Source organism: Bubalus kerabau, chromosome 3 (assembly GCF_029407905.1).
Source record: "Bubalus kerabau isolate K-KA32 ecotype Philippines breed swamp buffalo chromosome 3, PCC_UOA_SB_1v2, whole genome shotgun sequence".
Taxonomy (NCBI): domain Eukaryota; kingdom Metazoa; phylum Chordata; class Mammalia; order Artiodactyla; family Bovidae; genus Bubalus; species Bubalus kerabau.
This window is the reverse complement of record NC_073626.1, coordinates 134,571,202-134,596,705: the sequence shown is the minus strand read 5'-3', so window position 1 is coordinate 134,596,705 and position 25,504 is coordinate 134,571,202. Positions and strand designations below refer to the sequence as shown.

General features: G+C 37.2%; 1 protein-coding gene across 1 annotated transcript in view; it reads left to right on the top strand.

The window, feature by feature from the left end:
• Positions 1-22,924, top strand: part of TMEFF2 (transmembrane protein with EGF like and two follistatin like domains 2) — a 276,817-nt gene extending 253,893 nt beyond the window's left edge. Inside the window, exons 8-10 of the mRNA XM_055572972.1 lie at positions 17,844-17,967; positions 19,507-19,665; positions 22,534-22,924. Of these exons, the coding sequence (XP_055428947.1) occupies positions 17,844-17,967; positions 19,507-19,665; positions 22,534-22,630 (380 nt within the window). The 3' untranslated portion in view covers positions 22,631-22,924. The remainder of the gene's footprint in view (positions 1-17,843; positions 17,968-19,506; positions 19,666-22,533) is intronic.
• Positions 22,925-25,504: the final 2,580 nt, after the last annotated feature.

Below are 25,504 nucleotides of genomic sequence, written 5' to 3'. Positions count from 1 at the left end.
ACCAGGCTCCTATGTCCATAGGCTCTCCAGGCAAGAATGCTTGAGTGGGTTGCCATGCCCTCCTCCAGGGGATCTTCCTGACCCAGGGCTGGAACTTGTGTCTCTTATGTCTCCTGCAATGACAGATGGGTTCTTTACTACTTGTGCCACTTGAAAAGCCCTGGTAGGACCACACTTGGTCCAAATTCTCAGAGAACCCTCCTCTGCCTTTGCCAGCTCTGTGGTTCCTCCATTCCTTGGCTTATAGTAGCATGGCTCCAATGTCTACCTCCACCTTCACCTGACCTTCTATTGTGTGTCTTCTTATGACCTTATAAGAACACCAGTCTTTGGATTTAGGGTCCCGTCTAATCCAGTATGAGAGAATCTGAACTAATTATTTCCCAATGAGCTTACACTCTGAGATTCCAGATAGACATGAGTTTTTGGAGGATATTATTCAACCCAATGCAGTAACCAATAAAATATTTGGTTAATATTTTACCAAATAATCATTAGCTGTAAGACTTTATTGACAATAAAACAAATGTATAATACTGAACAATGAAAAAGATTTATTTGCTGGTATTTTCATGTCTCTATAACAAGTTAAACAGAGAGACCACACAGCAACCTATGATGGATTATCAAATCATCAAAAGGTTTATTTTAGAAAGCAATACCACCTTTATAACAGTCTTTGTTGTTGCTATTCAGTCACTAAGTCATGTCTGGCTCTTTGAGACTCTATGGACTGTAGCACGTCAGACTCCTCTGTTCTCCACTATTCCCAGAGTTTGCTCAAATTCATTGATTTGGTGATGTTATCAAACCATCTCATCCACTGTTGCCCCCTTCTCCTTTTGCCTTCAATCTTTCCCAGCATCAGGGTTTTTTCCAGTGAGCCGGCTCTTCACATCAGGTGGCCAAAGTATTGGAGTGTCAACTTCAACATCAGTCCTTCCAATGAATATTCAGGGCTGATTTCTTTTAGGATTGACTGGTATGTTCTCCTTGCATTCCAAGGGACTCTCAAAAGTCTTCTCCAACACCACATTCAAAAGTGTCAATTCTTTGGCACTCAGCCTTCTTTATGGTCCAACTCTGACATCCATACATGACTATTAGAAAAACCATGGCTTTGACTATGTAGACCTTTGTCAACAAAGTGATGTCTCTGCTTTTCAATACACTATTTAGGTTTGTCATAACTTTCCTTCCAAGGACTAAGCTTCTTTGAATATCATGACTGTAGTCACCATCAGCAGTGATTTTGGATCCCAAGAAAATAAAATCTGTCACTGTTTTCACTTTTTCCCTTTCTATTTGTCATGAAGTGATGGGATTGATGCCATGAACTTAGTTTTTTGAATGCTAAGATTCAAGCCAGCTTTTTCACTCTTCTCTTCCACCCTCATCAACACACTCTTTAATTCCTCTTCACTTTCTTCCATTCTAGTGGTATCATCTGCATATCTGAGATTATTGATATTTCTACTGGCAATCTTGATTCTGGGTTGTGATTCATCTAGTCCAGCATTTCCCATGATGTACTCTGCATAGAAGTTAAATAAGCAAGGTGACAATATACACTTGTCATACTCCTTTCCCAGTTTTGAACAGTCAGTTTTTCCATGTCTGGTTCTAACTGTTGCTTCTTGATCTGCATACAGGTTTCTTAGGAGATATGTGAGATTGTCTGATATTCCCATCTGTTTAAGAATTTTCCGCAGTTTGTTGTGAGCCACACAATCAAAGGCTTTAGTGTAGGCAATTAAACAAAAGTAAATGTTTTTCTGGACATCTTATTCTGCTTAAATATAAAGATACTTGATTCATAGACATGTTGCCAAGACATCATTGAGAAATATCATCAAAACAGAATAACTTTAAATACCATGAAACTGTTCAGAGGCTGTGCTATGTTCAGAAATTACTTCTTAGAAAAAACTACAAAATTCTGTCTTAAGAGTTGACTCCATGACTTTTTCAATATCAATTTTATCTAAAATGTGCATTTAAAATGTCAAACCAACTTTCAGAAATACTCTCAGCACAATCAATTGCATTTGTTTCTTAAAATTATTTTATATTATCCTTGAACATTTAGAAGAGATGGTATACCTTCTAATGCTATCAATGAGAATCAATTATATTAATTTGGTCAGGTACCAACATATGGCAGTAGTCCAAATTTATAAATGACTCTAAATTTATACTGTAAATTTTCTGACTGTCCTTTTTGGGCCATGAGATCATACAGGAGAAATGTGCAAACCCATCAACCTGTCAATTGCCTACACTTGCTCTTCCAAGTCATTTATAGATCTCTTTCTTTTCTTTTATGGTTAGCAACACATTTTTGCCCTCCAGCCTTTTGCCTTTCACTGAATAAGCCTGAAGTGCATAGCAAATATGACTTTCTCGTCTGCATCTAATTCTGTCACACTGAATATATCATGCTACTGAGTGAACTAGAGTTCTTCACCAGATTGTACCTTACCTTGTCACTTAACGTAGGGACTGTCTGTGTCTGCACTGAAGTGCAGCTGGTTCTTTGATGCAACAATTAAGAGGGACTAATCTTTTGAAAGCTACCATACTAAGGTACAGGTGGCTTCCAAATATATTGCCTATGCCTGTCATACTCATTCATTTATTCATTCTGATGATTGAACACCCACTATTACTACTTTTTGTTCTATACACTTGAGCTGTTACAGTAAATAATATAGTCTCTGCGCCAGGAGAAATAATCTATTGCAAAGTTTTCTCATGTCTTTAAATGGATAACAGGTGTGTAAACTCATCGATTTACCTTTGCTGTCAGTTGACTGTGGTGACTGGAGTGCCCAGGCTTGATGTATCTTCCATTTGCCTAAACCAAATCTCATGCTTTTCTATGTGTGTGTTAATGTGAAAAATTTGGAGATGCTATGGTCTATTGCAATGTTTCTCAGAATGGAGTCTGATGGAATAGTCCCACAAAATGTTCCTAAATAGAAGATGGAAGCTTCCTAGACAGATGAGTTTAGGATCACTCCATAATATGTATCCTTTCTAGGCATCTCACAATGTAGTTTAGCCTTTGAGACACTCAGAAAACAAGCCATAAAGAAAACATACAACTATGTTTAATCCACTCTTTCCCAAACTTCTTTGACTATAGAACTCCTTTTTCCATGAAGCCTGCTCCAGAAGTAGCACTGTGTCAACAGAGCTCCCCTTGGTAAACACTGGTCTGAAGAGTTGTGCTCATTGTCCTTAAAGCCTGTAATTTAGAAGCAAGGGTGTCTGTCTTGCCCAGCCCAAGAAACTTGAGAGATTTCCCTCCCCGGCTGCCCCATTCTTGTGCTGTCAACACCTGCTGTTTGTTGCAGCGTCACCTCTCTCCGTTTTCATAGAGCCACAAATGGTGACATTGCTTCCATTTATTCTGTCTTCTTTCCTGCTCTATCGCTTCTCTTATAATTTTATCTTTTCTACAGATGAGCTGAATGTCTAACAATATCACCAGTTGTCCAAAGCTTCTTTATTCCTATTTGGAGATCAAACCAATCACAATTCTTTATATAATCCATACCTTTTCTCAGCTGTGGCTATTTGTTTCTCTATCCAAGAGAATGCTTCATTTGGTTTCACACAGGGAATTAATTCTTGTTGCTATTCTGTTAGCTGCCTAACAGAGCCGTTAAGGAAGCCTAGAGATTTGTGAGAGTTGGTCTCAGGATACCTAGGAATTGACAACATTTAGAAGTCTCTCACAGATGCTGGCATTTGTTGCAGACATACCGCCTATTCTTTGAGTGCTGTGTTCTCAAAAGAGGCAAAGACATTCTAAAATAAAACGAATTGGTAAGGCTGAGTACCAAAATCAAGGAAAGCTTGATAGCTGAAGGCCCCTGATGACTTCTCATCACATCCAAGGCAGGTATGGACAGAGCAGCACTGGGCAAGACACTGCTCACACACTCCCAGGCATGGAGCAGCTGGCTGAGATTAGTTCTGCAGGTGAAGCAGCCAAGACAGACTTGGGACCACAAAGGCGGTGCAGCACCAGTGCCAGTGTCGTTATCAGGGAAGCAAGCAGGATCAGGGAGTGGGAAAACCTAGCACAAGCTGGTCAGAGACAGAAAGATGAGAAATGTCAAAAGTATTGTCATCTAAATCGTCTGAACATCAGAATTTCCTGGGGTCCTTTTTTGAAAGACAAAATTCAGATCCTTCAGCTGGTGATTCTGATTCAGTTGATTAGGACCAACTGAACCCTGGAAATCTATTTTTGACAAGCAGTTAAGGTGTATCTGCTTTAGAACAAGCAACATTACCCTTAAAAGAGGAATTTGAGGACACTAACCAACTCATTAAATTTTGTCATTTATGAGAAATCACAGTAGAATTGTGTTTATACAAAACTCACACACAAGTATACACACACTTCTGTGTGGCTATCAAAGTATCCAGGATGTCTCCTAAGATGCTGTAACGCGCCAATGCCAAGGTTCTATACCTGTAAATGTTCAGGTATATAGCATTGCGTAACTATCCCCCACTGTGGTTGTCTACAATTTCTAGGCTAGGCAGGTTATTAATGTTTAGAAGTAAACATTAAACTTCAATATTCCACTTAAATATTATATGACATTTCTAGCTATTTGAAGTGCTTTTCCCATAATTTTTAGAGCTTATTTATTTATTTTATTTTTCCAGAAGAGAAGTTCAGTTACAAAGCTGTTTCCATAGAGAATTTTGCATTTATTCCTAGTGTTTTCTCAAGTACTTCTGAGACTCTCACAAAAGTCTGTTAAAGAATAAAAACTATACCCTTTGTTCTTTAGTTTAAGAAACTATAAAAGCTCTCCAATTCTTTTCAGAGTGCTCTTGTAGAAAACCAAGCTGATCACTAGCCATATTCATAACAATATCATTAAGTTTATCTGCACTTATAGTTTTGGTGTTTACCACCTGTTAGTTTTAAGTATGAGAATAAATGCATGGTCATATTCAGAAAAAGACAACTAAGGAAAATGTTTTATTAATTTATAATCTTAGTTCTTATTCTGAAATGCAGTTGCCTGTGTTGTGTTTTGTTTTTACAATGTTTCCTTTTTTGATATCCTGAAAAAGTTCAACCATCATTTCTCACTTCTGGATAATACTGTACATAACAGTGTGAATGATCAGATTGTTGTTATTGTTGTTTAGTCACTAAGTCATGTCTGACTCTGTGAGTCCTTGGACTGCAGCACACCAGGCTCCCCCATCCCTCACTCTCTCCCAGAATTTGCTCAAATTCATGTCAATTGGGTTGATGATGCCATCTAACCATCTCATCCTCATCTCATCTCATTTCATCTCTGCCCTCTTCTCCTTTTGCCTTCAATCTTTCCCAGCATCAGGGTCTTTTCCAATGCGTCAGCTCTTCACATCAGGTGGCCAAAGTATTGGGGCTTCAGCTTCAGCATCAGTTCTTCCAAAGAATATTCAGGACTGCCTTACTTTAGGATTGACTGGTTTGATCTCCTTGCAGTCCAGGGGACTCTCAAGAGTCTTCTCCAGCACCACGATTAGAAAGCACCAATTCTTTGGCACTCATCCTTCTTTATGGTCCAATGCTCACATATGCATAACTACTGGAAAAACCATAGCTTTGACTGTGGAGACCAGATTAGAATTTATGAATTCAGAATTGGCCATACATCATTCCAGTGTGGTTTCTGAGGGAGTACACACATATGGACTCCATTTTTCTACCCATAAGAACTAGATTGTCCAAATCCTTCAGTCATTACATGAAGGTGATTATAAATGCTTTGTTTAGAACCACACCTCCTTTTTTAACAGATGGAATACTATTCTAAAAGCCAGATGATATACTCATGCCTCCACTAGCCCCACCAGAAACTGTAGAAAGAAATACCCTCATCCCTTTCTCCTGATCCATTTCTACAGGGTCTGTAGCCCTACTTCTCAGCAGACATTCTTTTCTAAGGCATCTCTCATTCGCCGCTCATTTTCTGATGCCATTCTCACCCTCCAAAAAGTTGTTCCCATGTCACAATATTAAGATTCTTTTTCTACTGATATAAATTCTGGATGTTTCTGGCAGGTTCTCTATGCTGGAAACTGTGGTAAGGGGATAACCTAGAGAAAAGGTAACTTTAAAAAAAAAATATGTGTTCATCATCTTCCCTGTGCTATGGTCTATGATAGGCAAGGAGACCACAACAGTAAGATAAACAAGACAACAATACTTGCCTTTAAAAAGGAGTTTCTAAACTAATGCATCAGACAGACAAATAAAGGACAATGAAAATTTGGTGTGAAAAGTACTAGGAGAGGGGAATGATTTTAAGTAAGGAAGGCAGTGAGTCCAGAATGAGTGGGCAGGGGAGAAGATTACAGAAGCTCCTCAGAGGATGTAATGTCAGTGATGAGACCCGAATGAGTAGGAGTTACATAGATGGATGATAAAAGGAGGAAATGAATATTCCCAATAAAGGAAACTGCATATGGAAGATCCCAGAGGGCAGAGAGAAATTTCATATAATGAGTGTAGGAGGATGCAAGAGAATTACAAGGGGTGAGAGTGGAAAAGCTAGAACAGATTTTGAACAACCTTCTAATTAATGTTAAAATTTAATTCATTGGAGGAGTAATGAGGAATAACAAGAATTGTTTCTTTGGGAGTTTTTAAGCAGGGTCATTATGCATCCATGTTTTTCTTCTAGAAGCATCACTCTGGCTCTAGTGTGGAAAATTGACCCAGAGAGGGCAAGACTGAAGACTAGCTGATAGTGATGGTTTGATCTTAGAGAATAGCCACCAAAATGTAGGAAAATGAAGGAACTTGGTAGATATGTAAAAAGCAGAAACTATAGGACTTGGTGATTTACTCAGTTAGAATTTGAAAGTGAAACCCAGATTTCTGGTTTGTGTTAATGAGTGGATGAATATGCCTTGCCTAAGAAGTAGAGGAAGGAGTGGGAGAAGCTGATGAGTTTGAGATGCCTGTGAGACATTTGGTACTTCAATACATAGATATGAAACTATGAAAGTGTGATCATTTATTAAAAGGTGTTCTGAGCTGGCTAATCAGAATCTGGAAGTCAGAGGCATTGAGGTTACAATAGAAGCCTTGGGTGAGTATGAATGAGCTCCCTCCCTGAGAAAAACACCAATACTTTAAGAATTAGTTGGAAACAAAGAGCCCCCCCCAAAATAGGCTATGAGGAACAATCAAAAAAAAAAAAAAGAAACAAGAAACAAGAGGTAGATGATATGCAAGCCCAGAGAAGAGAAGGCTTCAAAAAGAAAGAAGTGGTCAGCTGTATCAAATTACTGATTACTAAAAGATTGAGACAGTTTGAGGTCTGAGAAGAATAACTAAATTTTAGCAACAAAGATGTTGTTGGCTGACCTTGTCATAGCAGGTTCTCTGAAGGGGTGACCAGAGAGCGTGGTGGGTTAGAGTGTGTGAGAGCTAGCTCAGGAAGAGAAGAATGGGAGCAGAGATAGCACTCTTAACAAGTTCAGCAGTAAAGGGGGAAAAGGAGACAAGAGGTCTACCAAGGGACATGGATTGAGAGAGGTTGATGAATTTTTATCTTAAGATGGAAGATATTTGAAAATATTTAAATACTGATGGCTGGGAGCAAAGAGTAAAGATAAGTTATGGAGCCTATTATACAGAGTGAAGTAAGCCAGAAAGAAAAACACCAATATAGTATACTAATGCATATATATGGAATTTAGAAAGATGGTAACAATAACCCTGTATACAAGACAGCAAAAGAGACACTGATGTATAGAACAGTCTTTTGGACTCTGTGGGAGAGGGAGAGGGTGGGATGATTTGGGAGAATGGCATTGAAATATGTATAATATCATATATGAAACGAGTTGCCAGTCCAGGTTCGATGCATGATACTGGATGCTTGGGGCTGGTGCACTGGGATGACCCAGAGGCATGGTATGGGGAGGGAGGAGGGAGGAGGGTTCAGGATGGGGAACACATGTATACCTGTGGCAGATTCATTTTGATATATAGCAAAACCACTACAATATTGTAAAGTTAAATAAAATAAAATTAAAAAAAAATATTTAGTCTAGTCAAAGTTACTTTGGTTTAAATGTCTAAACAATGATTTTTTTAAAAAGTGTAATTTGTACTATTGATGAGGGGGGTATTCTTGGACTGCAGGGGTCGTTGTCAATGTGTGATTTGTGTTTTTATAAAGTCATCTAATGTGATATACCAATTTTTATATAAGTAATATTTAGGTAATTCTAATAACTGTATATTTGACCACCTATTAAAATGTGGAAAAAAAAATAAAAAGAAAAAAAGATATTGGAGAGAAAGGAAAAAATTGATGGAGAGAACACTTGAGGGGGATGGAGGGGTTGGAATGCATACTAGGTTGGCCCTGGACAAAAAATCTCTCCCAAGGTAGAAGGAAGAAAAAGAAAAGATTGCTTTTCAGGGTATCAATGGGATCGAGGTGAGGTAAAGAGTCAGGAGTTATAAAAAGCAAACGGTAAATAAGATATGGAAGCCAGATGTTGTCCTGTATTTTAATACGTTCTTAAATGCATAGTCTGCATGGTATACTGGAAAGAGCCCTAGTTTTGATTCCAATTCTGCTTATCAATTGTGTAAATTTCTAAGACAAGTAATGAAGCCTATTTGACCTTCAGTTTCATCATCTATATAAAATGAGATTTTTAAAAATCTGCTTTGAAGGGCTGTATTAAGGAACATATTTTTGTCATGTTAAGTATTAACACAATGCTAGGCATGTTGTAGATTCTCCAGGAATTGTAGATATACTTCGTATCATCCTGTCTGGGGAATCTGTTTTCTTGTCTGTGTTTAGAAAACAACAAGCAAAATCATCTGGAAACGACCAATAGATATAAATTACACATAGTACATAGCACAGTGCCAGACACATAGTAGGTATTTAAGAAATATTGATATAATACATTAGCAATTTTTGGTCCCTATTTACATTATCAGAATCCTTACAATTTTCTGCTATTTCAGTAAATGTTCATATAATACATTACCAATTTTTTGGTCCTTATCTACATTTTTAAAATCTTTAAAAATTTCAGCTATCTCAGTGAAAGCTAAATCCTCCTCATTCTCTGTTGGCTAATAATTTCAGAGTCATACAGGAAAACAAAGGTGTCACCTGAGAAGGTTTATCTCAACTATTCCTCCATTGCTGCATATGCAGCCCATAAAGGAAACAAAAGAGCTTGATTCACATAGCCCAGAAGGCAAAAGTGGATAGGATCTGAGCCCTCTGTTACTTGTGTTGTCATTTTCAACATTGTCACCCAAGAAGCTCACTAAGAAAGGACACCCAGTTTAGCCACTGAGCCAATAAGTTTGGCCAGAAATGCATAGGTTTAGTTCAAGACAAAAGAAAAGGGGGAAGAGAGTATACTTGACATAAAATAGCTTCCCAGGATTCTTTCTTTCTCTGAGGTTTACAGTTAACTTTGTCTTGGAGGAGAACAGTGTTGCTGCAGCAAGAGCTCAGTGGGGAGAGCTGTAACAAATTGCCCCAGATAAGCTTAAGGCAACTCCAGCTCTGGACTCCTAAGAGACTAATGAACCATAGATCCCTGCCTCTTCCCAAGGCCTAATGTTTATGAAGTGTTGTCGAAGACATTGGAAGTTCCATAAAATACTATATTTTTAAAAGGTCTTCAAGCTTAATCCTCTAAACCTATAGGAGTTACCCACTTGCTGAGCGTTAATAGGCTTTTGACTGAATGGTGAAGTTTGTAAAGGACCATTACAGGCAGAGTGCAGTTCCCCCAGTAGCATGCACTCTTCACTCTCTGGAGGGCTCTGCCATCTAAAGCCATGCAGGGCATTTTTAAGGCAGGAGACAGAGAAATGGCTAAAGATCTGCTTATTTTTCTCTCAATAACAAACAACTTTTATTTTTCCTTTTTTATCTTAGAGGTCGAGAATTTCTGGCCAGACACAAATATGAAACTTGTGATGTCAAATTCTTAAGTGTGTTAATATTGTATTTGGATGTCATAAGTTAAAATAGTATATACAAGTTTCTTTCCCAAGCTTTTACAGATTTCTCAGCTTTCCTCCATGTAAATACATTACCAGTAGAAACTGAGATAATAAAAGCCCATGAAAATAAGCATCCAGTATTGTTCCATTTCATTCACTCCAGTCCCCAAATTACTATGTCTATTTCAGACACTGATACTTTTTCCAATTTAAATTCAAGCAATTCTTGAATAATGCCATTAAGGGTCTTGCCTGAGAATCTAGTAACATGAAAATTAGTTTTCTTCCATTTTCATTTTATGTCCAATAAGAATATTTATATATCCAAGTGATGATGTAATCGCATTTCACATTTTATATTAGTGCCTGATCAACAGTACAATCAGAAAGAATTTCTCTACATCCCCATCCATCCTGCTCCCAACTCATATTTTTGCTTCATTAGCAAATTTTAGGATCAAAATATTTTCAATTACTCTTCTGAAAATATAGGATAATATTCAACTTGCAGAATAAATGTAGCACTTGAAAGACCTGATCTCTGGTTTGAGGTTATTTTTTCTAAATCTTTAACAGATGAAATAACTGATAATACTGTTATTCCTAGACTGGGCCTCTGCTCTTGACAAAACTTTAGGATTGATTGTGTCCTTACATGCCTCCATGTCCCTTGTGCTAACCTGTCACTTTTAGCGAGCATTCTCATTTGAGTGTCCTTAGAGGTTTAAAAAAGGAGAGACTCTTCTCATCTACTCATCTGTGCCTTGAAGAAACTATGACAGCAGGTGAGGCTATTATAGAATTTGTTAAGTTGCAAGAACTCAGATTGGATTACATTCAGAATCCATTCAATTGGAATGTTTTCTGGTCTTTAAAAAAGTTCGATTGCAATTCAAGCTAGATATGAGGTTTTACTGCCACCTCATATTTTTATACCTGATAAGATAAGGACAGGAAATCATAAGAATTGTATATCTTCTTTGAAACCAACTCTAATCAACAAGGGGACCATCATACCTTTACTTCTAAATTCATAATTTGTTTCCTGTCCTGGGCACAATATAAATATAATGGGAAAAAAGATAGTTTTTATTTTTCTAGTTGGTTAAATAAAACTGTTTTCAAACTTCTTTAGCAATAGGGCAGTAAGCAAGAGAAGAATAAAATCAAGTAACCACAACAGGTGTGTTAAGTATAGGACTATCTCAGTGCTAGGGTTTCCTTGGACTGTTATAAACATGAAAAGTAAAAGTAATAAATAAAGACACCCAAAATGGAAATTCCATTTTTCTGGAAAAATGCGGCACATTTTGTGTACCCACAGGAAAAGAGACTTGAGAAGTTAATACACATTGTACAATTCACAAGCATCCACTTGTCAAGATAATTTGTGATGTTAAAAACTGAAGTAAGATCCACATTTTGCTCCCCACAAGGAAGACAGTGCATGGTGAAGATCACTTTATGCTAGAATGTCTGAATTACAGACATGGTAAATATTTAAAATATTTTACACCCTTTAAAACAGCAAAATGTCCCCATAATTTAAGCAAAGTGATTTTCTTATCTAAATAATGTCCTTATTTCTCTACTTCCTTTTCCTAGGATATCAAAAATAATATTTTTCAAGAAATATTAATATTAGTAATTTATTGCAAATAAATATTCACAATACAAATAAATATTACTCTTAAAAGTCAAAGAACCTAGAGCTCTGAAACAATCCAATCTACAGTTAACACCCTATAATATCTGAGAAATAGTAACACATCTGAAAACTTTCACACAAACTCACCACTTCACTCTTTAATTCATTTCCCCTATTGAACAGCTCTGGTTGCTTAAAAATGTGCAGTGGAAATCTGCCTCCCTAAAGTATCCTCTAAATTCTGATGGTATCTCTAGTTTAGGATTTTTCCAACTTACTCAAAAGCCTTACACAGAATCAGACTCCTCCTAAGGAATCTAGAGCCTAAAAGCTTTGTGCTGCTACTGCTGCTGCTAAGTCGCTTCAGTCGTGTCCAACTCTGTGTGACCCCATAGACGGCAGCCCACCAGGCTCCCCTGTCCCTGGGATTCTCCAGGCAAGAACACTGGAGTGGGTTGCCATTTCCTTCTCCAATGCATGAAAGTGAAAAGTGAAAGTGAAGTCACTGAGTCGTGTCCGACTCTTAGCGACCCCATGGACTGCAGCCTACCAGGCTCCTCCGTCCATGGGATTTTTCAGGCAAGAGTACTGGAGTGGGGTGCCATTGCCTTCTCCGAAAAGCTTTGTAGACATATTCTAAAGAAAGTCCTGAGGCTTCCCTGGTGGCTCAGTGGTAAAGAATCCTCCTGCCAATGCAAGAGACATGGGCTCAATCCCTGTCCAGGGAGATCCCACATGCCTTGGAGCACAAAGCCAGTGCTCCACAACTACTGAGCCTGTGCTCTAGAACCTGGGAACTTCAACTACTGAAGCTCGCACACCTAGAACCAGTGCTCTGAAACAAGAGAAGCCACTGCAGTGAGAAGCCTGCACACTGCAACTAGGGAGTAGTCCCTGCTCGCCACAACTAGAGAAATGCCTGTGCAGCAACAAAGACCTAGTACAGCCAAAAATAAATTTTAAAAATTATATTTTTAAAAAAACTCCTGATTAAAGCAAAATGGGAATATCTCCAGACAGATATCATCTTACCAGCCTGCAAAGTCCTCCCAGACTATTGATGCACCATGGTTAGGGTCTGGTCCTTTAGCCTCTAGGTGCAGAAATTTGATCTTACAAACCCTCAGAATTCAGTAGGCTGAAGAAAGGTGACTTGTGCCACTAACATGCATGGAAACTCAGAACCAGTCAGTTCATTCCAATGAAATATGTAACTGTCAAATGGATAAGAAGGCCAGGTGGTAGTGTCAAAGGCATTCCCAATGTGTAGGCTGCATAAATGTCCAGTTATTTTAAGACTATTTAGGAAGCAGAACATCAAAACAAGAGAACTGGGTTGTTGACTAAGTGAATATTTCATAGCATCAGACACTAACAGTCTAGTGCAGCCATATCTGCAGCCGGGGACTCTGGGTTTACTAGTTAAAGTTGGCTTCTCAGGGCCCAGAAGGCTGGAGAGCACTGGAATAGATGACACAACATGACATTCAGATGCGTCTTTTGCCAAGCTCTAACCCTTATCAATAACCTCAGATATGCAGATAATACCACCCTTATGGCAGAAAGTAAAGAAGAACTAAAGAGCCTCTTGATGAAAGTGAAAGAGGAGAGTGAAAAAGTTGGCTTAAAGCTCAACATTCAGAAAACTAAGATCATGGCATCTGGTCCCATCACTTCATGGCAAATAGATGGGGAAACAGTGGAAACAGTGTCAGACTTTATTTTTCTGGGCTCCAAAATCACTGCAGATGGTGATTGCAGCCATGAAATTAAAAGACGCTTGCTCCTTGGAAGCAAAGTTATGACCAACCTAGACAGCATATTAAAAAGCAGAGACATTACTTTGCCAACAAAGGTACATCTAGTCAAGGCTATGGTTTTTCCAGTAGTCAGGGATGGATGTGAGAGTTGGATAATTAAAAAAGCTGAATGCCGAAGAACTGATGCTTTTGAACTGTGGTGTTGGAGAAGACTCTTGAGAGTGCCTTGGACTGCAAGGAGATCTAACCAGTTTATTCTAAAGGAGATCAGTCCTGGGTGTTCATTGGAAGGATTGATGTTGAAGCTGAAACTCCAATATTTTGGCCACCTCATGAGAAGAGCTGACTTATTTGAAAAGACCCTGATGCTGGGAAAGATTGAGGGCAGGAGGAGAAGGGGACAACAGAGAATGAGACGGTTGGATGGCATCACCGACTCGATGGACATGGGTTTGGATGGACTCTGGGAGTTGGTGATGGACAGGGAGGCCTGGCGTGCTGCAGTTCATGGGGTCGCAAAGAGTCGGACATGACTGAGTGACTGAACTGAACTGAATCTTTATCCTAAGGGAATCATCCTTCCTTCAGATATAGGGATAGTTTTAGTCGAATTTTACAGTCACATTTCTGCTTCAGTAGATAATGTCTTGCTTTGACAGATTAATTCCTGAATAACATCTTGTTTCTAACTTTCAGGGAAGAAAGTAGGGGTAATGAGAAACACACACATACACACACCCTACTCTGAGCTGTACTGATTTAAGTCTCTGAATTGCTATGTCTGGCATTGTCCACTTTCTGTCAACTTATCTTACTAGACTTGTGATTAAAGCAAGGTTTTGCCATTCACCATTTCTTCTGTCTCTTCAGCTTGCCATGTCTCTTTCCCTGAAAGCACCAGGACAGAAACCATACATACAGCTATGTTTTAAAGCAGCCTACTTCTATAGCCTTTGACTGGAATGCTGACTAGCAATGGGCATGCAGCCCTATGAGTTCTGCTGCAAGTAACTCAGATTATACCAGAAACTGTTCCTTTAAGAAGTCAGGATCTCATTCAGAGCAGAGTAAACATTTAAAACAGGAAACTGGACAAAGATTTTAAACAAAGATACGAAAAGTTTCTAGCATCATCACTCACTGTCTTAGAAGAAGGATCACAACCCTTACATTAAATCTCTTCTTAAATGGAGAAGAGAAGTTGATATGTAAATCATCAACCACTGGAGAAAACATACAGACTTCCAAAGTATCATTTTTCTATGATTTAAAATCTTTAAATGCTTTGTTATTGCTTCAGTATCTATGCATAAACATCAGGATCACAAATACCCACTATGGTTCATACACACATTTGGTTTGTATATTAGATTTCTGTGTTTCTACTCTTCTTAATACACTCAAATCTCATTTCTGAAACATGTCTATTGCATTACTAGAAGTGGTTATATATTCAGGTTTTCAATCAACTGGTTTGCTTGTTTGGGTTGACTATAAATTTGTTGACATATATTGATGATTCCTCATTTTCTTGCCCAGGGATCATTTCTTCTACTCATTTATTTTCAATCTAACTTTCTTATTTGACAGTATCCTGTGAGCAGCATAACGGAGCACTCCAAGCTCATAAGGAATGGTGTAAACTAATTAGCAGATTTTATGATGGAGACTATTCCCCTCCCACTTGATCATCCTGTCTGGATAATGAACTTTGTGAAAACATCCAGCTCTAGCTACACTAAGGCAACAGTACCACTCAGACAAGCTCTCATTTTGCCCTTAAACTTCAGTTCTTAATTGTGGACATGGTACAAATTCAGGAAAAAAAAAAAAACAAAACAGTATGGGGTGACGGACAGTGTTAAAAATAAAATAGCCTTAAAAATGAATCTGAGTTAAATAAATCTTGATCTTCTTTTCTTCATCTACTTTTGTAACTGACAGAAAAAAAAAATAGCCCTAATAAGATGTGTTTGAATAAGACTACGACTGAAATCACAGTATATATGTGAAATGTAGGGAAGTTACAGAAAATTCCCCTACATGCAGGTGTGCAGAAGCACTGAAGAGTTACTAACGAACACTAAATAGAATGTTGAATAGTTTGTTATGGGGAGAAGATCCAGAAATAAGAGTGTAAATCAGTGCTGGTTCATTACATCAGCAGTGAGGCTGGCAAACCCACTGCTAAAGTCATCTTTCAGCAGCAGGTGTGCAGTTTGTCCACTCTGGCTTATAGCCTCCTGGCCAAGGCACGGGATGAGTCCAGTCTTCATGGCTTCATGAGTGACCACAAGCCCTCTCAAGGTGTATCCAAATTCTGCTGTCATCCTGCTTCCATTTTGGTCACATACTCCCATGTTGGAAATCTGACTCCACACTATCCATTTCAATTTGGGTGTTGTTTGCTTCCTGCAGGCACTATTTGTTACCAAAAACACCATGGTAACTTAGAAGAATGAAAGAAACCAAAAGAGAAATTTCTATATATGTGTCTTTTCTATGAAAGTGGTCCTTGCAGTTTAATAGTAATTATCAAAGTAGAAATATTACAATGCAAACAAAAGATCACCTAAATAGGTAAAGAGACACAGATGTAAAACAAAGGACTGGCTGAAATGCCATCGCCAGTCTCTTTGGCATTCTTTGGGTATGCAATTTGAAATATTACCCTTATACCTATGTGCATAAATATCCCTATACAAGAAAGCACGTAACATATTTAACAATTTACTTCAAACTTTAATATTTTTCAGATGATAACCTAGGTATTAAAATTTAAAGGTATTTTATAGCTCTGCTTAAACGTAAATAATACATTTGTCTACTTCACTAATACTTAAGGTACATTTTTTTTTCTCACGATGAATATAGTCATCCTCTATGATGGACAGTAAGGGGCTTCCCCGGTGCTCAGTGGTAAAGAATATGCCTGCAGTGCAGGAGCCGCAGGAGACCCAGGTTTGATCCCTAGGTTACGAAGATTCCTTGGAGGAGGAAACAGCAACCCACTCCAGTGTTCTTTCCTGGAGAATCCCATGGACAGAGGAGCCTGGCAGGTTCATGCAGTCACAAAGAGTCAAGACTCGACTGAAGTGACCTAGCATGCACACATGATGGACAGTAAAAAATTATAAGAATGCACTATAATAAAAGAAAAGCTATACCCCTATATAGAAATGGTAGGAGATAATCTATTTCATAAAAATAGTAATTTATTCTCAATCTTCCATCACTGGAAAAACCCATACTGCTGACCAATTACTGTGGTCCTGGTGAAAAGCATTATTATTTTTATACTTTGGGGGCCATGCAACATGGCATGTGGGATCTTAGCTCCCTGAACAGGGATCAAACCTGTGCCCCTTGCATTGGAAGCTTGGAGTCTCAACCACTGGACCACCAGGAAAGTGAAAAGTCAAGAGACTTACATTTCTCATACTTTAGGCAAGGATCTTAAAGTATATCAGGTCTCAGATTATAGAAGAAACTCAAAAAAGGCAAAACTTTACATTATAAAACGAACATATAAAGAATCAAAAGACTCCTTAGAGACGGTATTACAAACAGGAAGCAAATGTATTTAAACTAACAAAGGTCAGGAAAAATATTTACTATCTTTATAGAAATATGAGAAAACAAGGCTTAATGACAGAGGAAAGGGTTCATTTTAGAACACGTTTTTTCTTTATCGTAAGTTTAAATTTCACATGACATTGCAAACATAGGCCAAATGTTATGAATTAGAATATACTCACAGCATTTAGAAATACTGTGTTAGGATCTACATAAGTGATTCTGAAATAACATTTGCTCTTTCAATAGCATTATTTAGGCAATAAGAAAATGTGCGGGTGCTAGGAAAATTCATGTTCACTGTAGATGAAAAAAGCCTGAAAGAATACATTTGTTGAAATTTGCATTTGGTTTGGAAAACTTCTGTTTAACAATTGAACACGGCCATATTTTAACTTTTAAGCTCCCACATGGAGAGAGTGTCAAGGCACTGCAGCAATTTACTTTTACGGACATTATGCAGGGTTTTTGAAATTCACAAAATAGGATATTTCTTCCTGAATTATTTTATGATCAATGTACTGTCTCTACACAAGGAAAGTTAAAGCTGTCTGACAACTCATAGAAACATTACTGGCTCTTAAAGATGTAGGAAATTACATAAAAGCATGAAAAGCACTGGGTAATTTTGCAGTTTCATCTCTAAACACAATTGTAAAGACATCTGTCTTTCAGTTCTTTCTCCGTCTTCCTTCTGAAGCATGGCCTTTTAATTCTTGCCCTTTTAAATATTTTTTGTCTACTGTAGCTTTGCTTCTTAATATCCTGGTTGATCTTACCAGGCTAAGAAAGTATTTACAGGGGATGTTGCTTTTATCTGTATTCACAGAGAATGCTAACAAATTAGAAGAAAGTGCCAGAGAACACCACATACCGTGCCCAGAACACTACAATGGCTTCTGCATGCACGGGAAGTGTGAACATTCTATCAATATGCAGGAGCCATCTTGCAGGTAAGGTTTTCACCCTTTAACTTTTACACGGATAAAGTAAAAATATAGAAACTAAATTCTGGATGGCATTCTGCCTGAGTGGGTGATCAGCAGCCACACTTTTCTCTGCCTCTCCTACACACATACACACACACAAGAAAACAATATCTGTGTACCTTCCATACTCAAGTACTATGTAACACATCATTATATACGCTCTGCTGGTAGAATTTTAAATTGTATCTTGGGCATTACAAGTTCCTTAAAGACACGGCCTCCTCTGGTTCATTCACCACTCTTTCCCATGGATGCAGATCACTGCTTGGCACGGATTAGAGACTTGACAACTATTTCTCAAATGACTGAATGAGGCCTTAGTCTATGTAAGATAACATATTGCTTTGGGTAGGTCATCTTTTCCAAAATAATGGGATATACAAGTAGCAAATGGTGAAATAGGTTGCCTATTGCTATACAGGGAAAGGAGTGTCGCTCTCTTTTTCTCTTCCCTCCCTTCTCCCCCTCCCCTTTGCATCTTTTTCCCCTCCTTCTTCTTTTTCTTCATCTTATCCTTCTTCCTTCCTTCCTTCCTCTCTCTCTTTCTCAAGATCTGTCTTCCTTTCATGTTTTCCTTCACTGAACACACGAACACCTGCCTTCCAGTAGAGCCAGGCCAACTGAGAAGTTGCTCCCGCTGCTCTGTCATTCCCAGCAGAGTTGGCATTATTAAACCCTTCCAATGCAGAAACCAAGGATCCTAGGATATAGTTATGAGACATTCGAAGTGAGGTACTAAAATAGTTGCACAAAGTCAATGACAAGTTGATCCCCACTAGTGTTATTCTCGTGTGAGCTGTTTCCTCATTTCATGGTCAATTGCTAATTCTAACACTATCTACCTGAGCTTTCTGATGAGGGCTGAGTGACAGAGAGGCAGTCTTCATTCTCAGATGAATACACATGGGCTTGTTTTGCTAAACCTTATTGCCTACATTGTAATTACCTTTTCACTACTGAAATTTGACTCTCTAACATAAGCGGACAACTTTATGACCAGTAAATTAAAGAAATCAGTCTTGCTGTACCTCTGGCCCTAACATATTTTTTAACACATTCTAACTGTTGCATAGAGAATGCTTTATCCAAAAAATTAATGAATAGCATTATTTTTTATACTCATGTCATCAGAAACAAGCCTTTTCTCAAGTAATTATGTTGACTTAGGTTAATTAAAGAGCAAGTTAAATAAAATGTAAAGCTCACCTGAAAAAAATAGAAAGAACAGTTATTCCTGTACTTCTATCATCTCTCTCCTATCTTCAAACTCTATTGTAAGTATAAAAAGAAACCATATATCTTTGAAATGAAAAACAAAAAGAGATCTTATTGAAAATAAGTATTTGAGAAACAAATCTAAAAAGTACTATCTTTTTTTTTTTTTTTAAGAGCAGGAAAAGGAAACAAAAGGCCCTAATTTCAAAATGAAGAGAAATGGCCATAGGCGAACTATAAAAATGAGTACAGCAGCTTTAGGTAACTGGACGCTATCATTTATTCCAGGTGTGATGCTGGTTATACTGGACAACACTGTGAAAAAAAGGATTACAGTGTACTGTATGTTGTTCCTGGCCCTGTCCGGTTTCAGTACGTCTTAATCGCAGCTGTGATTGGAACGCTTCAGATTGCCGTCATCTGTGTGGTGGTTCTTTGCATCACAAGGTCAGTAACTACACTCAGTGGTCACCCACATAAAGGAATACATCATTCCTCCTTGTCTGAGTCAGATCACTCTAATTTCAAGTCCCTTTGTGGACTCCGCAACCATCCATTCTCTGGAGTCCTATTTCTTCATCATAACAGAATAGCCAAATGGAAAGACAATGACTTTCATGCTGGAGTGGTACAAATTATTTTCCTTATGTTTGCATTTTGATAAGGATTATTTATTTTCTAAGCAAAGGCCTTTTCTTTCCTCTTCTAATGTGTAATGCCAGTCTTTGTTTAAATATGCTCTTTACTTTTAACTATAAAAAGTCAGTCTTCAGTCAGACTACTAACAGACTGTTTAAATGACCAGCATTTCCTTACTCAGGCTTCCCTAGTGGCTCAGAAGGTAAAGAATCCATCTGCAATGCAGAAGACCCAGATTCAATCCATGGGTTGGGAAGATCTCAGCATGCCAAATAAAATCAGAATAGATTTTATAGAAGACCTAGAAAAATATTAAATTATAGCTCTCACTTATAGCACTTACATTTCTAAGTATAACTCTCAGGTATAACCATTTTTAACTTATTTGATATAAATAGCAAATACATTTTTATCTTAGCAAAATAACTTTAATCACAAAATTCAAAGAAAATAATTATAATGAGAATGATCATGTTGCAGTACATGAAAACTTTTGATACAGGGAAACACACAGCAAATTTCACAAGAAGCTTTCATATCAAACCCCAGAACAATCAAACAGTAATTATTTCCTGGAGAGTTGGGTTGAGAGAAATACAGAGATCTCATCCAGTTTCAACAGAAAAAGAAAAGAATAATTACTAATCTCTGACACTGGGCTTGGAGTACAGGACAGAGGCTGGGTAAGTGCTTAACTTCATTAGTGTGTAAATTCATGGTAACCAAGAAATAGATTCCAGACCAAATGCATATTATTTATGTCCTGGTCTAACCAGAAATGTTACTGAAGATATTCTGTTCTGATCTGATTTCACTCTGCTCAAGAGAAGAGTTCCAAGGAAGTTTTTCAAGGTTTCTGCCAAATTCACAAGGCATTTAAACTTTCAATCGTTTGTGCAGCTCTACAGTAAATCAAAATGTTTCCCAAAAAATTATTTTCAGAAGACAAGAAAATAAAAGTATCATATCTGTAGAAAATAAAAGTCCTAATATATCTCAGTATCTGTATCATGCTATCTTCTTTGAGGACAAGTGTGGCATTTGCTCTTGAAAAAGACAAAATGTGGTTCATAAATCCTTCCCTGGCCTAAAGGCTTAAGGGAAGATCATTGACGGGAGCTCTGTGCTACTCGAAACCGAGTTGAGTTCATCAACTCGACTCTCATGTTTAGATGCCAAGTGAGTCAATGGATTACATTAAAATAGATTCTGGGGAGTGTAAAAATAACTTAAACCAAAAACACTAAGTGTAAAAGAGAAGATAGAATAGCATCTAAAACACAGGAAGCTGTGCCATATTACTCCAAGGGTCTTGAGCCTTCTAATATCTAAGCAATATCAGCATATGAAAAATGAAATTCATATGTAATAGATCTAATCTCAACAATTTGATTTGCTACTTCATGTACTAACAAAAATGCAGAACTTTCAATGCTTGAGCAGGTGTTTAAAAGTCTTATTAGTTACAGTTTCATTCCCATACGTAATAAAAACAACTGGGATATATAGGGTCCTTATCTCCCCAGAAATTGTGTGTCTCTATGTGTGTGTGTCTGTGTGTGTGTCATATATATACACACACACACACACACACACAAATGAATATACATATGAAAACTTTATGAAGAGGGAAAAATTATCCCCATTTTAAAGACAGGCACTCTGAGGTATGAGAAGTCAGCATGTTGCTGAGTGTACACAGGTGAGCAATCAGGGCAGAAATGAAGTCTAGGTCGCCTAATATCAGAGCTTGTGCATTTCATTATCACTCATACTGCCCCTTTCACTGGTCATGATGTTTGTATTCTGCTATTCAAGACAACCTAAATTAAGCCCCACATTAGCTGGCTACTTTTTAAGCCACATATCTGTTTTCACTTTCCATGTGAAAACAAAATCTATCTTCTTTTTACTTTTGAGGAATGTGACTTCCAGCTCCATGTTCATTTTGACAGATCTACTTCCACCCCAAATCATATATCTATATACTATATACATTTATTCATATATGAACATATATACGAATATGCATTTTCTGATACTCTCATCAAAGCATTGCTTTATCATAAAAGATCGAGCTCTTTAAATAATTTGAGTATTAGCTTTTTATAGAAGCTAAATAATCGGTACCAATTTATATCTCTAGCTTATACTATTCACATACAAAAATGATGTTAGGCTGAACCAAAACAATATTCCTTTTCATTACAGATCCTGTATTAACAGTTGGCTCATTCTCTGGTTTGATAAGATTTAAACTTTTAGCATTGAAATGTCAATATAACATTCACCCTTGGGACGTTTAAAATATAAAGTTGTTGAAGACCTTCAACGTGAGGTTAGATGGGCTCACACTTGCTTGATTGCATTGTGCTGAGTCATTCTTTCTGCCTTAATGAATAAGCAGTTAAGGACTAGGTAAATGTATTCCTCTTGAACTTCCATTTCTGTTCTTCAGTTCTCCTTAATAGATGCTTAAAGACAACTGCAAGGAGAAGCAAAAACAAAGAAAACCAAAAACCTTTTCCAAAATAATTGCAGCTTCTGCTAATAATAAATTCTTACATCTGAAATATTTTAATAATTTGCTTAATCTACAACTTCACTCTGTTTTTGTGGGACTGGACTTCAGGTAATAGCACTGAACTAAGATTTGTAAACTTTCCAACCTTCTAGGAAATGCCCCCGAAGCAACAGAATTCACAGACAGAAGCAAAATACAGGGCACTACAGTTCAGACAACACAACAAGAGCGTCCACGAGGTTAATCTAAAGGGAGCATGTTGCACAGTGGCTGGACTACCGAAAGCTTGGACTACACAATACAGTATTATAGACAAAAGAATAAGACAAGAGATCTACACATGTTGCCTTGCATTTGTGGTAATCTACACCAATGAAAACATGTACTACAGCTATATTTGATTATGTATGGATATATTTGAAATAGTATACATTGTCTTGATGTTTTTTCTGTAATGTAAATAAACTATTTATATCACACAATATAGTTTTTTCTTTCCCATGTATTTGTTATATATAATAAATACTCAGTGATGAGCAAAAATTGGCATTCTTAAATTTGCGGTATCTCATAACTGTAAATATAATCAAGCTAGTACCTTTGTGCAGGTATCAGTATTTTATCTTCCTTCACATCTTGAGACAAAGCATTGGTTTATACAGGACTCAGTGGCTAGGCTTTGAGTGATTCCAAGATCAAGGAAAATGATGGTTATTGGAAAAGAGAAAAAATAATTTACTTTATATCGAGTGAGGATAAAATATTTCAGATCTTTGAATCATCTCTGTTTCATCAACTTTCTTCCCTGGTCTTCCATTTTGATCCCCAGAGCAGAAAAATCTCTGGCATATAAATTAAATCAAAGAAGAAGGGGAGGAAAAGTGTTTTATAACTCATAAAGGAGAGGGAAAAAGAGATTGGTTTTTATTTGGGAAATATCTTAGACTCTCCCGGTTAAGTGCATATATCTGAAAGGTCCTGAACAAGCTACATATTAGGAATGCACAGAGCACAAAGTCTATTCCATTTAGGTGCATGGAATTAACAACTAGGGAAAAATTTTAATAACATCATTAAATGGGTAACACCAAATCATGAATTCTCAGAAGCACCTTGCTATATTTATAGTATATGGTTCTTTAAAAATAAGTTAGAATCACAACCAAATACCTCATGAATAACTTTATGGCTAATGCAGCAGCATTATTTGAAATGGAACTAAGATGATAATATTTCATAAAAATAGATAAATGTGTTATATATATATATATATATATATATATATATATGTGATAAGAATGAAAATTAATCCCATAGCATATGAAAGACCTTAGTGGAAAATCAATATAGATTTTTGAGCATATAAATAGGCATGACCATTTTGGAAAAAATAAACTGTAAAAATTCTCAAGGAATAAGATGAAAATAAAAAATCAAATAATTGCCTTATTATTATTTAGTTTTTCACAGCTTTCTGTGACTAACACAGTAATCTAAATAAAGCTTTCTTTGTCTCCTTCAAATGACCTCTGCATATACTGAAAGGAATGACACTTCTGTGGCCACAAAAAAAAAAAAAAAGGACAAATGTCAAACCAACACATTCTGAAAATAAAATATTCAGTGAAAAAAAGTTTCCTGAAGTGATATTTAAGATATTTGTTAAAACATTTTTTAAAGGTGACAGCCTAAATAGGATTTAGGACTCTGTGAAAAATTTGCTTTTCTAGGTTAGTCATCACTTGGAAAAGTGTGAATCTATAGGCATAACCATCATTCACATGTTTCCAAAAATTGGTTGTAGGCTATTTGTACAAACAAAGTCTATTTAAACTTCCACGTGGAATTTTAGTTTCATCACCAGGTACAGAGATGTAACTAGCTGTGGTCACCTTTGTGTAAGACAGGGGTTGTAGCAAACCTTTCCTTCTCCTAAGGGAGGAACAAAAATGCAACATCACAGGGCTTAGCAGAGTTTGAAGGAAACAATTCCACTGACTTTTACTTGTAAGAGCATGAAATGACTTGCTTCATTAAATATTGATACATTACTTTGCTTATCAAAGGATCATAAACCTAAGTGTTAAAGCCCTTGAGTTCATAATACAGTATATTCCTATTCACTTCCATGCTCACCCAACCCATGAAAGAATTCTTTTTAAAAGATGCATAACAAATCTTAAGTGAGCATATATTATGTGCCAGGCATTCTTCAGGGACTTCCCTGGTGACTCAGCAGTAAAGAATCCACACGCAATGAAGGAGACATGTACAGGAGATGTGGGTTTCATCTCTGGGTTGGGAAGATTCCCTGGAGAAGCAAATGGTAATCCACTCTAGTATTCTTGCCTCAGAAATCCCACAGACAAAGAAGCCTGACATTCTGCAGTCCATGGGGTCGCAAGAGTCGGACATGACTGAGCAACTAAAATCAAACCAGGCATAATTCAAGGTCTTAGGGAAATACAACTAAAATATGACCTCTATTCTAAATGAACTCAGAATCTCATCCTGACATAATCATCTACCCTCTTCTTGCATATATATTATCACTTGGAATTTTATTCTTGGTCAATTCTAATTTTGAGACCATTTTTTTCATATTGAGTTGAAATTTATTTTTCTATGGCTTCTACACATGGCTTCTGTTTTTCCTCTGGAGCAAAGAAAGAATGACTTATATATTTTAAAATATTAGGACAGATATACTATGTTTTCCCACTCACTTTTACAGGTACATTCTGACCCTTTGCAAGTATTTTCTTCTCTAGGTGAAATATCCTTACTGTCTTCATCTCATCTTCACGTGATATGGTTTCCACTTTCCCCTAGCATCTGCATCATCCTTCCTTGGACAGATGTTACTTTGCAGCTATAGATCTTTAAGTGTATAGCTCAGAATTGCACAGTCTGCTACAGTTGTGGTCTGACCAGCACAGAATATACTAGAACTTGTAGAAAGCAAATTTAACTGAGAGTCATGATCTCTAAATGCAAATCCTACTTTGACCACAAATTTGGGGTGGAACCATGAGCAAGTCATCTCACATGTCTAGTCTGTTTCCTCATCATTTCTAATCTCTGAAATTCCAAGATTCTAGATACTCAGAAACCAGGCACTAT